This window comes from Nannospalax galili, unplaced genomic scaffold, assembly GCF_000622305.1.
Source record: "Nannospalax galili isolate Female #2095 unplaced genomic scaffold, S.galili_v1.0 scaffold336, whole genome shotgun sequence".
In the NCBI taxonomy this organism is placed as follows: domain Eukaryota; kingdom Metazoa; phylum Chordata; class Mammalia; order Rodentia; family Spalacidae; genus Nannospalax; species Nannospalax galili.
Window position 1 is genome coordinate 3669200 of NW_008343385.1, and position 15468 is coordinate 3684667.

Genomic DNA, 15468 nt, shown 5'->3' on the forward strand with positions numbered 1-15468 from the left:
TATCTATCTATCTATCTATCTATCATCTATCTATCTATCTATCATCTATCTATCTATCATCTATCTATCTATCATCTATCTAATTTGAGATGGGTCTCCCTGTAGCCCCATCTGTCCTGTAACTCGTTATGCAGACCAGGCTGGCCTTGAACTCACAGAGATCTGCCTGTCTCTGCCTCCCGAGTGCTGGGATTAAAGGTGTGCGCCACCATGCCTGGCTATACATTTATTATTCTTAGGTGTGCTATGTAAGTTGGAGAAGAAAGCATTGTTTATTTGTTAGGTTAGACAGGGCACTTACAACTAAGCAGCGAGGGGGGAAAAGAGCCGGTGGCCACTTATTTTTTGACACAGTAGAAATATTCTAATTGAAATTCAGTTGCACGTGCTTTAATTAAACAAAAGATTATGTATGCTCGTTTACTTCGTTTTTTATTTTGTTGGAGCTTCTAGTCCTCTTCCCTCGGATTTAGGTGAAAACTCAAGTCGTCATATTATTGAAAGAAGTGATAAATATTTGATTAAAGAGACTGTATTTATGATCCTTTCAGAATTGAATGTGAACTAAACAGACCCAGCTATGAATATATTTTACACAATGCTGTATGGGAAGGGTATATTTTACAAATCCAGACAGCCTGAAAATTTCAGATAGAATTAATTTAGATTGAAGATGACGCCGACTTGACCTTGGCCAGTGAGCCTGCCTTCCTTACCTCCTTGCTTCTGCTCATGTTAATAGTTTTGTTTTAATAAATAAATAAAATTGGCATGGCAAAGGGTCACCCTGCCTCAGTGGAGGAAGAATTAGACTTCATTCCTAATTTGGGTTCTCCCGAAAAGTGGTCCCCGAGATGGGAAGTGTGGTGAGGCGAGGAAGCAAGTGGGGCAGCTGGGAAGCCAGTGAAGAAGGTGGTAACCAGTGAGTGATCTCTGGGCTGCTTGTTACTGAGGGTTCTCTGAGAGTCTGTGTAGAACACAGGAGACTAAAGCTGAGGATTTCCCTGGATGAGGCCAAACAGTGGCTGCTTTAAAGACACCCATTTCCTAGTGCCTGGAACTGGACTCTGTCACTGTCTATCGTGAAGGAGACTTCAATGTGATTGAGTTAAGACAGGAAAACTTTCACGAGATCCTTATAAAGAGATGGAAGAGATTCAGGGACAGGAGAAAATGATAATGGGGGAAGAGAAGGAAGAAGGGAGGGAGGGAGGGAGAAAGAGAGAGAGAGAGAGAGAGAGAGAGAGAGAGAGAGAGAGAGAGAGAGAAAGAAAGGAAGGAAGGACTGTGTAAGACAAAAATTCTGACAGCTTGTGAGCTGGAACAACCACTTTCCTACCTTGAGATAGGAAACACTGGCTTTTTCTGGGTCTCAAGCCTGCAGGCCTTTGGACTGAAACTAATCCAGTGAGCCTCCTAGTTCTCAGGCCTTTGGATTGGATCTATGACCAGCTTTGTTGGGTGTCAGCTGGTGGATAGCAGGTCACTGGATAACTTAGAGTCTGTAATCTTGTGTCAATTCCTTATAAACTCTAATTCTCTGTTGTGGTTGCTCTGACCCACAGATTCTTCCTTATAGTGAACCTCTAAACAGATTGTAGAACCATCAGGGTCCAGCAAGTGGGCCATCATCAAACAAGGCAGAGCCAACAGTCTCTTGATCATGGACCAGCACTGTGAGCTAAAATAAACCTCTTTTCTTTATAAATCACCTAGTCTCAGATATTTTTGTTATAATAACAGAAAAATGAATAATGATGCTGAACATTTTTTCATATATCTGTTGGCCATTTGTACATCTTTGGAGAAATGTCCATTCAGGTCTTTTGCTATTTTAAAGTAGGTTATTCTTGCTCTTGAGCTGTTTGAGTCTAATATATTTTGCACATTTACTCCTTACCAGAGAAATGATGGCCAACCATTCCACTCCCCCAATTCCCCCTAGCTTTAGCTAGTCAGAGTTTTTGTTTCATATAATCTTTTAGCATGTGTATTCAATTTCTGTGAAAAGTGGTATTAGAGTTTTGATAGAGATTTCAGTGAATCAATTGATTGTTTAGGCTTTATGGACATTTCAACAATACTAAAATCCATCCAATCCATGAACAGAGGACATCTTTCCATTTATTTGTGTCTTTGATTAGTTTCATCCTGTAAGTCATCTACTTCCTTGGCTAAATTCATTCCTAATTATTTAATTTATTTATTTCATTGCTGTTGCAAATGGGATTGCTTTCCTGGTTTGTTTTCAGATAGTTTGTTGATATGTAGCAGTCTTGCAGACTTTCGCATGTTGATTCTGTATCCTGTAACTTTACTAAATCCATTTATAAATCCTGCCAGATTTTATGTGGTGAGTATGTGTGTTTGTATTTGTGTGTGTGATTTTTAGGGTTGTCTATAGATAAAGTTATGGATTTTAACTTCTCTTTCTTCCTATTCACTTACCTCTGAGTCCGGTGACTTTTCTTTCTTTCTTTGGCCTAATGGCACTGGCTAGGGCTTCAGCTACTGTCTAGAACCAGAAGGGTGGAACCTTGTGTTCCTGAGCTTAAGAGAAAAGACTCTCTTTTTTCACTGTGGAGCACGTCAGTCGTAGACTTCTTGTCTGGATACCTCTGTCCTTATCTGAAGGGGATCAGAGACCTCATTACACTGTTCTGCTTTTGAATTTCCATTAAACAAAATTTCCAGAAACAAATGGGCACAAGTGGGATTAGACTCTTCAGCTGCAGCTAAGGAACCAGCCAAGTGGAAAGGCCTCTACATCTTGTGCTCCTCAGCAGCAGCAGTTTACCACCAACTTCAATTTGCAAAAGTGTACAGAGTTTTGTGAGTCTTAAAAAACGTGCCCCCCCACCTGCTAATTAAAAAGTAGTACTAAGTTATGTATTTGGCAAATCCTAAAAATACAAGGAATAAAAGAAAATTGCCCTTAATTCTACCACCCATTATTTAATTTGGTTGATATTTGATGTGCGTTGTTCTAATTGCACACGTAATGTTTCTATTTTGGTTCTGGGGAATGAATCACAACTTCATGCATTTGAAACAGGGACTCCACCTCTGAGCTACACCCACAGGCCACGTAATGCTGGTATCTACAAATTTTGATTGATAGTTATTTTTCTTTAAATAATTTTATTTTGATACACTATTTCACTCTGCAGAAAGAATTTTTCTCTCTGAGTTTTTAAACTAGTTTCTATTGTTGGATACTGATATTTACATTCCTCTTTCTATTATAGATAGTTTGCAGTGAATAACGTTACTAAGTAAACATTTTGTACATATCTGATTGCCTAAGATACATTTCTTCCATAGCTGAATGTTTTTAATTTTAATTTTTTAAATTCACTTACATTTTATGCATATGGGTGTGTTGTCCGCATGTATACAAGTGCACCATTGTTGTGCAGTACACAAAGAAGGCAGAACAGGGTGTTGGATCCACTGGAACTGGAGTTATAGACAATTGTTAGCCGCCTTGTGGGTGCTGGGATTCAAACTAAGGTCCTCTGCAAGAGCAGCCAATGCTTTTAACTCCTGAGCCGTCTTTCCAGCTCCCATAGCTGGATCCTTGAATAAAACATCTAAACTTTTTTTTTTTTTGTCTTTTTTGAAACAGGGTCTCCCTCTAGTCCCAGCTATCCTAGAACTCATTATGTAGACCAGGCTGGCCTCAAGCTCACAAAGATCTGCCTGCCTCTGCTTCCCAAGTGCTGGGATTAAAGGCGTGTACCACCATGCCCAGCTCAAAACATCTAAACTTTTAAAAAAAGATTTTGGAAAAAAATGAGGACAGGAAGTTGAGGGGGCTAGAGAAGTAGGGGATTGAGAGGAGATGGGAGAAGGGGTGAGTATGATCAAAATACAGTATGAAATTATCAAATTGTTAACAAAGTATTGCTTAAAAAGAAAAATAGGAACTGGATGTGGTGGCACACACCTTTAACCCTTGCACTCAGGGGACAGAGGCAGGGAAATCTCTGAGACTGAGGCCAGCCTGGTTTACATAGTGAGTTTAGACCAGATGGGACTACAGGGAGACTCTGTCTCAAAAAGACAAAAATAAATAAATACATGCATAAATTAAAAGGCATCTGTATCAACCATAAAACAAAAATAAAAAGGGTTGATATTAACTGCAAATCTGTCACCACCCGTTTCAAAAGTTGTGTCGACTGACATTCTTTTTCTCTGTGTGATGTTTCCGTATTTCTTAAAATGGCAGTTGTTGAGTCGATCATGATGTCACACATCTGTAATCCTAGTACTCAGAAGGGTAAGGTAGGAAAATCATGAGTTCGAGGTCAGCCTGGGCTACATAGTGAGGACCAGGCCAGCCTGGGGTACAGAGTGAGACCCTGGCTCATCCCCTCCCTGGAATGCAGTTGCTAGATCTCTTCTTTATAAACCATTATCATTTCATTTTAGGAAAAATCTTTCTCATTTCCCCCCATCTTGCTTTTTCACTCAAGCAGTAGAATGGTCATTGTATTAAGTTCATTTTTATTTTAAGTCAAGTGTTTTTCTGGTAACAATTTACAGAATGATAAATAACAATCAGCCTTATGAAAAAATCGTGAGCTCATTTAGAAGCAATAAATGTTTCTGAAAGGAGACTATTTATTAAGCACTCAAGTGTCCAGTGCCATGCTAAAGAGCCTGATGGAACCTGAGAAGCCTGAGGTGCGGCCAAGCCCCCAGGGTCTCAGGTTCTTTTTTAGGTGGGAAAATAACACCAAACTCATGTACTCTTAGCAATGAGTCACCTACAGTGTGAAAGCCTAAAGGTGCCGTAGATCCAGCCTGGATCTTTGGCCTCACTTCCCTCTTCTCCAAGCTGCCCTTCTCCTGCCATTGTCAGCCTGTTTCCACCCTCTTGCCCCATTCTCCATACAACACCCAATCTATTCCCTGCTTCCAAGCATCTTGCTTAAGGTTGTAGCCCCTGGCTTTCCTGCTCTGTCTGTCATTTTATACCCCACACTATTGCCTGCCATTCACTTCTCATCATAGACTTGATGGCCTAACCCTTTTCTCACTGGAACTTGCTCCCATAGCGTCTGCTGACCTGATTGAGAGGATAGTGCTCCATCAGACACCAGATACTTGAATGAGTTCACTTGTACTGAACTTTGCTTTGGGCTTAAGACATGGTAACACACTACACATATGTCACATGTCTTCCCCCCCTTCTGCCCTAGAGTTTTTATTTTCTATGTGGAGTCAGTATCAGGTACCATGCTAAAATTTTGCATATGTTATTTCTCATCTTCACAACAATCTTGCAAAACATCTATGTCATCTCTGTTTTATATATGGGGAGCTGAGGGTCATCAGGTTCATTACTTCTCCCAAAGTCACTCAGTGAATCAGTGGTTGACTTCACTTCTCTGTGGGCCCACTCCTAACAGCTCTAATCCCTAGCTATGAGGGACGAACCATCCTGAGAGGTCTTGATAAGGCTCTACAGGAGAGGTTTAAGCCAACTGAAGAAGGTGGACCAGTCAAAGCTATCTCCACATTTGCATCCCGAGTGAGCGGAAGAGTAGGTGCTACCAAAAGAGCTGGGGAGCAGGGTGTCTCACTCCTAGATTGTGAAGTCAGGCCGGGTCCTGTGACTAGTCTTGGGATGACTGTAGGTGTCTCTTAGCTTCCCCAAGCCTCAATTTCTCCTTCTTTTCTACGAGCACAAGCATAATCTCTCTTTATGTTGTCTTTTTGAGATAAGGTCTCATAGCCCAGACTGGCCCTAAACTTGAAGCACTCGTCTTGCCTCAGCCTCCTGGATGCTAGGGTTACAGGTATGAGGCACACCTGGTTTGTGGGCATAATCTTACCTGACTCTCATGGTTGTCATCTTGCCGGTCAAATGACACAATGCATGTGGTGGGGCTTTGTAAGAGGTAGTCATGCCATGCCGGCCTTCACCAGTGCAGGCAGATACATTATTATATTATCCAGGTTGTAAGTGGAGGTGTTGACTTCTTGAGTATAATATGCTTATTCCAGGGTCTCAAATTACGTCTTATGGCTAATTCTGGCCTTGTGAGCAAAGAATTTTTTTTTTACATTAAAAAAATTTTATTTATCATTTTTTTTATGTATATGCATGTATTACCTGCATGTAGGTAAGTGCATCCATGTCATGAAATGCCTGTGGGGGTCAGAGGAGGCTATTGGATCCCCTGGAACTGGAGTTATAGACAGTTGTTAGGTGCCGTGTGGGTTCTGGGATATGAACCCGGGTCTTCTGCAATAACAATCAGTATTCTTAACCACTGAGCCATCTCTCCAGCCCTTTGTTTACATTTTAATATGATCGGAAAAAGGAAAATATTATGACATATGAACATTACATGACATTCAGATTTTAGTGTCTGTAGATAAAGTTTTCTAGAACAACTGAGCTCATCGGCTTATGCACCGTCTGTGGCTACTTTTGCACTATGGCAGCAGACGTGAGTAGTTGCGAAAGATTGTTGGCCACACAAAGCCTCAGATATTCGCTTTCTGGCTCTGTAAGAAAAAATGGCAGCTCTCTTGTATCTGTTCTATCTGTTGAAGCTCCCAGAGAGGAAAGTTAGTTCAAAGAAATCTCTTTTTTCTTTCTTTCTTTCTTTCTTTCTTTCTTTCTTTCTTTCTTTCTTTCTTTCTTTCTTTCTTTCTTTTTTTTTTCTAGCTGACTTCTTTTGCTTAGTAATACAGATAAAATGAAAACACATTTATCTCCCTCCTCATTTTTAATGCTTAAATAACATTCATTATTGGAGCACAATTATAACAATAAAAGTCAGTGAAAAGTAAAATGTCCTTCACCGACCTCAAGCCACCCTCCCCTGCCATTCTAACTCATTCATTTCGATTGGTGCTTCCTTCTCCTTATTTGTAGGACTCTAAATGCTTGTAATTGGGATCTGCATAAAAGCACCTAGCTGCCCCAGCCCTTCCCTAACTGTTACTTGTTATTTTGTCTTTTTTTTTGGAGCTGAGGACTGAACCCAGGGCCTTGTGCTTGCTAGGCAAGCACTCTACCACTGAGCTAAATCCCCAACCCCCTAACTCTTACTTGTATTATCAATGGTGGTGTATTATCTATGTTGTCATAGAATGCCCAGTTCATGAAGACACGAGGGTCTTTCCCCGGTCCCATTCTTTCTTCTTCAAACACGGCTGCACTGCTTCTCACTGGAGCCAGAGACAGGGTGCCCTGGCATGCCCATTGCCCTCTCCTCCCCTGTTCTCAGCTATCTGACACTGATTCAAGTGCAGAGTTCTCATTGATCCTAAAACCCAGGAACAATGAGGCATGAGGTGAAAGAAAAACTGTCAGAGAAGAAAATGAATACAAAACCTTGAAGATGATTTCCTGCCTCTTTCCCCAGGCCTTCTCTGACACATTTTATAATAATAGAAAACCATTTAGCAAACAAATCTAATAATGACGTGAGGGATGTTTGTGTTCTCAGTTGCATTTCTAAATAAGTGGGAATAAAAACTAGACCATTACTGTCATTACGTTAATACTGTTGATACTTGTTATATTTCATACAAACCCTTTCAGTGTAGCAGTGCTATGAAATATAAGTAAAAGATGGCTGTTTACATCTTATTCTCTTATTTTTCTTAGTGAGAAGCTGGATGGAGAAACTAAAAGACAAGGTAAGGAAAGTCTCTTTCTTTTGACTTAACTTGAAGGGAGTACAGCACTGCAAAATAAAAGATCCTGCAAGTGGAGCGTCAGTGTGTTTGTCTGGGCCTCCCAGCAAGAAAGGTCTTCTCTTCATTATATTCTGGAGCTTATTCATACTTATTCTCTCTCTCTCTCTCTCTCTCTCTCTCTCTCTCTCTCTCTCTCGCTCTCTCTCTCTCTCTCTCTCTCTGCTGGTGTGTATGCTTCTGTGCTTGTGGAGACTAGGCAAGGTCATCAGGTGTTCTTCTTTACCACTCCCCACATTGCTCCTTTGAGACAGGGTCTCTCACTAAACCTGGAGCTCGTGTTCTCCAGCTACACTGGCACCCAGCAAGCCCCAACAATACTCCTGTCTCCACCCCTCACAGTGCAGGGGTTATAGGCATGTGAAAGACTACTCCTGGCTTGTTGTGTGGGTGCTGGGATCTGAATCCAGGTCCTCGAGGTACATAGCAAGCACTCTTAACCACTGAACTCTCTCTCCAGCCCTCATTCTTATGAAGGTACAAGAATTTACCTTGGGTGGTATGCTCAGCTGAACAATGCACCAAGTATAGCTTTCTTTTAGGGATTATCAGCAGTGTTAATTCATTTCTTTTTTAAAAATTTATTATTTTTATTTTATGGTGAGTATATCGTCTGCATGTATGTGAGTGTACCCGTGTTGTGCAATGCTGCAGAGTTCAGAAGAGGGTGTTGGATTCCTCTGGAACTGGAGTTAAGGATAGTACGGAGCCACCATGTGTGTGCTAGGAATTGAACCTGGGTCTTCTGCTAGGGCAGTCAGGGCTCTTAACCACTGGGCCATCTCTCTAGCCCCAGTGTTATTCATTTCTATCTGTGAGACAGGAACCTGCTCTAGTTATGTAACTTGTAACTCTGCTTCTCACTGAGCATTAGTGAGCTAACCTGTCTGGATGCTCAAATATGGGAAAATACTTTCCTCTTCTGTACTATCTCTACGTGGTGATTGACAATATTAATTCCTTTCTAGGTTCATATTTTCATTTTCTTTTGATTTTCAGTCCTCTCTAAGTTTTCACTTTTGGTTATTTTGTAATTTTAAAGTGGAATTACTCATAAAAATATTGATGGGGTCCTGCATTCCCTGGTGTAGACTATGTCAGATTCCATTTTCACAGCTCAGCTCAGATTGAACTGGGGTTTCAGCTACGTGGAAATCTTGTTAACAGTCAGGTGTTGAGTTGCCTCCAGTTCTCCAGCCTCAATACATTTCTGTTTATGGTATTCTATGTAGTTTTTAAAATTATTTGAGTCAGTTTTCCCAACTTGGGAAATCTGGAATTTCCATATTTGGAAATGAGTTTGGAGTTGCTAGTATTTATTTTGTACAACTTAATATTAAAGAATAAAACATTGAATTGAAATTAAATGCTTTTTTAACATTTTCTTTTAAAAATATTTATCCTTTTTTAAAATGAGTATGAGTGTATTGCTTGCATGTGTGGTAAGAGTGTAATGCCTGTGGAGGTAAGAAGAGGGCATTGAATTTCCTTGAACTGGAATTACGGACAGTTGTTAGCTGCCATATGGGTGATGGGAACTGAACCCTGGTCCTCTGCAAGAGCAGCCAGTGCTCTTAACTGCTGAGCCATCTCTCCAGCCCGTGAATTGGGATTAAAAATTATATAACCACAGTAGGTCTCACTTTTTTGGTTCTCAGTTAACAATTACCTCAGCCTCACAGGTGCTGGGATTGCAAGGATGTGACACCACACCTGCTTTCCAGTTATTACTTACTCTAACCACTTATTCTGCTAGTCCAGAAATCATTTCTATAGCCTGCCATATTGTCAGAGTAATATTTATTTTTCTAATCTTCGAAAAGAATGAGAGGCTTCTAAAAGGAAAAAAAAAAGAACTTTGGTCTCAGTTAAGACAAAAAAAAAAAAAAAAAAAAAAAAAAAAAAAAAAAAAAAAAAACAAAAACCCAAAAAACCACGAAGTGACACCTGAGGGCACATTTACCACCCTTCTTCTGTAACTGGCCTTGATACAGTCTGCTAGCTAATGCCAATTTTGCTGTACACAGTCTTTTTTTCAACATTTACCCTTAATGTCTCCAAGGAATGAGCAATGAAAAAAATAAGCAGTCTGTGCTTTAGTTGTACATTTTACTTACCGCTGACATGTATAAATACATACATGAATATATGTTATTTATTTTATATGTATGTGTGTTTTTCCTGCATGCATGTAAGTGCATCCATCAGTGCAATGCCAGAGGAGGCCAGGGATCCCCTGGAGCTGGAGTTATAGACAGCTGTGAGCCAACATGTAGATGCTGGGAACCAATCTCAGATCCTCTGGAAGAGCAGCCAGTGCTCTAGGCCATCTCTCCATCCCTTTACTGCTTGCTTTCCTGGCTTCTCTCAAGTAATATTCAGTACTGTACTCAAATGACAGTACTGGTATTAAATATTAAATGACAAAAATAAAAGCTTTTTCCTTAGACTTATTTAAGATACACAAAATTCATGAAGTTGAGGGCCAGCAAAATGACTCAGAGGGTAAAAGCCTTTGCCACACAAGTCTGACTACCTGACTTCAGTCCTCAGGATCTACTACAGAAGGAGAGAACCAACTCTAGAAAGTTGTCCTTTGACCTCCATATATGTGCCATGGTGCATGCATGTGCACACAAATACATATGCATACATACAACAGTAGTAAAAATAAAATATAATAAAATAAATTTAAAACCCCCCAAAATTAGCACATATACAGTTTTTCAGGATGAGATTATTGATGATGGCTTGAAGCATTTATGCTGTTGAGGTCAGTAGACACCATCTTTGGAAGTTGTGATGGATATAACTATGTCAAAGAGGCAGGACAGATAGGCAGAGAAAGACTTAGAGGAAAGAAAGCTCAAAAACTTAGAGCTGGAAAAATGTACATTGGTAAATGTTCTTATGATTGTTTGGGGAAAACATGAGCCAATGAAAGCTAGACAGTCGGTGTGCTAATCTAGGAATTTGAATGCCATTGTTTCCTTAGAAAATACCCTTCTGAGTTACGAAAAATTAAAAGATAGACAAAGAATTTTGGCATAAAATCTGCTTTGAGGTTGGAGATTGAGCAATGTATTTTCTGGACTTGCTGGTTATTGTCTTTAGAAGCAATCTGAGAGCATTGCTATTGTTTCTGATGAAGGTCACAGTATCCTCAGACTGAGAACCCAGCACATATTTATCTGAGCTCTTCAGCTAAGCCAGAATACCCTCCCAATCTTAGTTATTCCAGTGCTGTGTCTCTGTTAGTTACAGGGGCTCTAGAAAGGGAGGTGTTTTCAGAAGTTCTGGCATATTGCTTCTGTTGTTTTGAGTTTTTCTGTTAGTATTTAGATTACCTTACCCTCAGAGCTATAGTTGAGGATTAGTGGGCACAGACACAGCAACAGGGGCTAAGGCTGCTTCAGTTTCATGATGTCCTGTTTGTGAGCTTCATTCCTGAGGTTACCTCATGATTCTGGATGCTACTTCTGATTTATCTCTGTCCATATTCTAGCCATAAATCAGGAGGAAACAGTGGCTATTTAGAAGTACAGAGTACAGAGAATGTACTCTGTCATTCTTCAAAAAAATTTTTTTATGTGTATGAGTATTTTGGCTGCATGTGTGTAAATGCGCCTGTGTACTGCAATGCCTCCCTATGTCAGAGGAGGGCACTGAATCCCTTGGAACTGGAGTTACAGATGGTTGTGAGCTGCCACGTAGGTGCTGGAACTGAACCTTAGGTCCTCTGTAAGAATAGTCAGTGCTCTTAACCTCTGAGTCATCTCACCAGCCCCTACTCTGTCATTCTTAAAGGAAGAGAATAGAGGTTCTGTTCCCCCTTTAGAACACATGTCCTTGTATTTGTATGTGCCATGAATATATAATTTCCTTAATGAAACATCATCTAGTTTCACAGGAACTGAGGAAAGAGAAGTGATCTTAATTCTGCCCCATCCCCAAGTGGGAAGTTTTCTAGCTAAAGAAAGGAAAATGGAAAAAAGGGAAAAAGACAATAAGTTCTAATGACCTTAACTTTCCTGATTAAATGCACAGGTTGGTGATGCTTATTAGGGCAATCTTATCTTGGTTACCAATTGATGTCTTTTCACCCTCAAAATTGCTTCACAAAATTGAAGATGTGTAACTAGATTGTATAATAAAGATTAGTGCTATTATTAGGTCACCAAAACCATTCTGTTTCTTTTAACTTTAAGAAAGCATCCCAAACTGAGTGACCTGGATTGCAGTTCATAGCAGTGTTCCTAAGCTGTGGTCTGGACCTGCATCTTCAGAAGTACCTGGGAGCTTGTCAGAAATGTTGGTTATAAGTTCCCACTCTAGACCCCCAAGGCAGAAGCTTTGGGACTAGGGCCCAGCAGTCCATTTTAGCAAGTCCGGCTGATGCGTGCTCCAATTGGAGAACCACAGCTGCATAGAGATCATACAGCCCAATCTCAGTCCACCAGGTTTGAGGAAGTATAGTGTAGTATGTGGTTTTTTTTTGTTGTTTTTTGAGACAAGGTCTCATGAAGCTCAGGCTGACTTCTGACTCACTATGTAGTTGAGAATGACCTTGAATTTTTTATCTTCCTGCCTCTACCTTTCCAAATCCTGAGATTACATGGTGTACCACTGTGCCTGGTTTAATGTAGTGCTGGGGATTGAACCCAGGACCTTCTGCATACTAGGTAAGTGCTCTACCAACTGAGCTATATCCCTGCTCCTATCGTGTAGTTTTCTTATAAAGGGATTATTTTTATGTGTGTGAGTGTTTTGCTTGCTTGTATATAAGTACAACCATGTCGTGCAGTACCCATGGAGGCCAGAAGAGTGTGTTGAGTCCCCTGGAGTCTCAGATAGCTGTTAGCTGCCAAATGGGTGCTGGGAACCAAGTCAGTGCTCTTAACCACTGAACCATCTCTCCAGCCCTCTTAAAGCTTTCTTGACAACAAATGTATTTTCTTAAGAAAAACCTCAAAGCCAAACATACAAATGCAAGTATATCTAGTCAAGATTTTATAGTCTATCTTAAATATTTAAACTTTGGGGGTAAATAATTTAAAGCTCATAGGCAAGATTTAAGAGTAAGTCTATCACAAAGAACATCCTTACTGCCTTCAACCCAGGTGTGCCTATTGGTAGCATTTTACCCTCTTTGAATTACTATTTGCTGACACATTTGCTTCCTTATTTTTCTGGACCATTGAGGATAAATTGCATTGACTATGATCTATTTACCTCTAATGCTTCATTGGGTATTCCTAAGAATAGGAACATTTTGTCATCATATCTTAGTGCAGTTGTTAGCTTGAGCTTATTCAACATAGTTATAGTATATTTATGGTTTTTGGTACCCATAATGCAGTTTTTCAACAGACCTGAAATGTCCTTTATGGAAGCATCTTTTCTCCTCTACTCTAAGCTCCCCTCTAGGATTACATAACACAGTCCATGATCACATTTCTCTTGTTTCCTTTAATATGAAACATTTTTATAGATTTTTGTCTTTCATGATACTGGTATTTTTGAAGAATATATTTCTTTATATAAAAAAGAGAATATCCATCACTTTAGGCTTTTTGGATGTTTTGTCATGATTAGACTCAGATTGTGCATTCTTGGTTGGAAAAACTCATGGGTGAAATTGTGTCCTCTTTAGGATTCCATTTCTGGGAGCGTATGTACAGTTTATGATTTTGAAGAAAGAATAGGTACTAGACAGAAAGGATAACGTAAAAAATAAATGCCAGCTACTTTATTTTATTTCTGAAAAAAGAATCATAGAGAGTTCTAAGAGCTTGTTTTCCCTAGTAGTTTTGAAAAAGGAGTCGTTTAGTTATGTTTAAAGATGATAGATTGATGGTTTTGCAGCCATCTTATAATTTACTTGTAATTTGAAGGCAAGGCAGATGCTGTGTGTGTGTGTGTGTGTGTTTGTGTGTGTGTGTGTGTATCTGATTTTTGTCAAATATGATGACAATAATATATTTTGGAATATCCACATCATTGGTGTGGAATTAAACTATGTAGCTGGAGGAGCTGGAGGAAACCCATGCAGTGGTTGTCAAGTTGATCTTCCAAAAAGCAGAATATTGTCTTCTGAATATAAAGCATAGAGAAGGCCCATCAGTGGGGCTGAAAGTTGATCACTTGTCATATTTCAATCCCTCCCTGCACTGAAGAGAATGATTTTTTTTTTTAAATCCACATTTTTGGCAAGAGCACTGAAAGTTTTCTATTGTTCAGTATTTTCCTACATGGAAAATTACAGAGTTTTCATAAGCCTCAAGCAGATCTGCAAGAATTTTAGAAAAAGCTTGGGCTTCTACAAAGCATATGAATTTGTTGAAAAATGACTGGGTTTTTTTTTTTTCAGGGAAAAATACTATGCTGGTTTAAAAAAAAAAACCTTACTGTTCTTAAATTAATGGAAAAAATTCCATATTTTACCCAAATGTGAGAATCTGGGAGACAGGACCAGTGAGGGGCCCGGCTGAGCACAGGCTAGGACGCTGTGGCTTTTGAGGACTCCTCTTTTTCTTCACATCAAGACGTTAGAGAAAGCATCGCAACCTACAGATGGCAGCATTTTTGGGAAATTTTTATTCTGTATCTCTCACTTTTGCTTATTCTGAGAGGTACTAGAAATAGTCTGTGCCAGATTAGACATTTAAGAAATAGGGGCTAGAGAGATAGCTCAGTGGTTAGGAGCACTTACTGCTCTTGCAGAGGATCTGGGTTCAGTCCCCAGCATCCACATCAGGTAGCTCACAGCTGCCTTTAACTATAGTTCCAGGGAATCTGATGCCCTCTTCTGGCTCCTTGGGCGCTGCACACACATGATGCACATACATACACTCAGGCGCACGTACAAAATAAAATAAATAAATCCTTTTTTTTTTTCTTTTGGTCTTTTTGAGACAGGATCTCCCTATAGTCCCCGCTAGCCTGGAACTCACTATGTAGACCAGACTGGCTTCAAAGTCACAGAGCTCTGCCTGCCTCTGCCTCCTGAGTGCTGGATTAAAGGCGTATGCCACCATGCCTGGCTTAACAAGTAAATCTTTAAAAAAGAAGAAATAGTTAAATAAATGAAGACACTCATACTCTATGCCATAGTAATGCTTATACATGTATTCCAGCCTTTAAAAGTTGCATCTGTTATGTGTTTTGTCTGGTAGGGATGTAAACTGGTAGCTGTGTTCTCCCATGAAAGAGCTCCAGGTGAGTGCATATTATTGCAGCCCACAGGCGTCTTACTGTAAGGCAAGGGCCTTGCCCAAGTGTGGGTGGGCCTGAGCTGTGCACTCAAGCCCAGGAATTTGCCCAGATCTTGCTGCTGTTTTATGATTGAGGTGTCCATTGTGACCTTGGGGATGCTGGAAACACCCCAGGTTCCTTGAGAAGTGGTGTTGTTGTTGGCAGTGTCTTCTGCCACTGCTGTTTGTTGGGGGGACTAGGGGCACTCCCTGTTTTGATCCTCTCCACTGGGCACATTGCTTCACCTACAGAAATTCATTTCAGGTGCAGATTTTCTCCTTGGCCTTGTCTTTCAGCTTCTGTTCCAACAGTTAACTTTCCTTTTTGTTTTTGCTGGCCCTCATCCCGGCTGTTTCCCTGTCTCACCGTCTGCTTGTATGTACTTTCATCTTTCCTTTCTTACTGTAATGCAGCTGTGAAGAGAGAGTGGGAGAGCGTGTATGTGAGTGTGAGTGTGTGTGTGTGTGTGTGTGTGTGTGTGTGTGTGTG

General features: G+C 40.3%; 1 protein-coding gene across 3 annotated transcripts in view; it reads left to right on the top strand.

The window, feature by feature from the left end:
• The window catches only part of Armh4 (armadillo like helical domain containing 4), a 141880-nt gene that overhangs the window by 125339 nt on the left and 1073 nt on the right, over positions 1-15468 (top strand). For all 3 annotated transcript variants that reach the window (XM_008839516.3, XM_029566693.1, XM_029566694.1), the window contains one exon: positions 7637-7668. In XM_008839516.3, coding sequence (XP_008837738.1) covers positions 7637-7668 — 32 coding nt within the window. The remainder of the gene's footprint in view (positions 1-7636; positions 7669-15468) is intronic.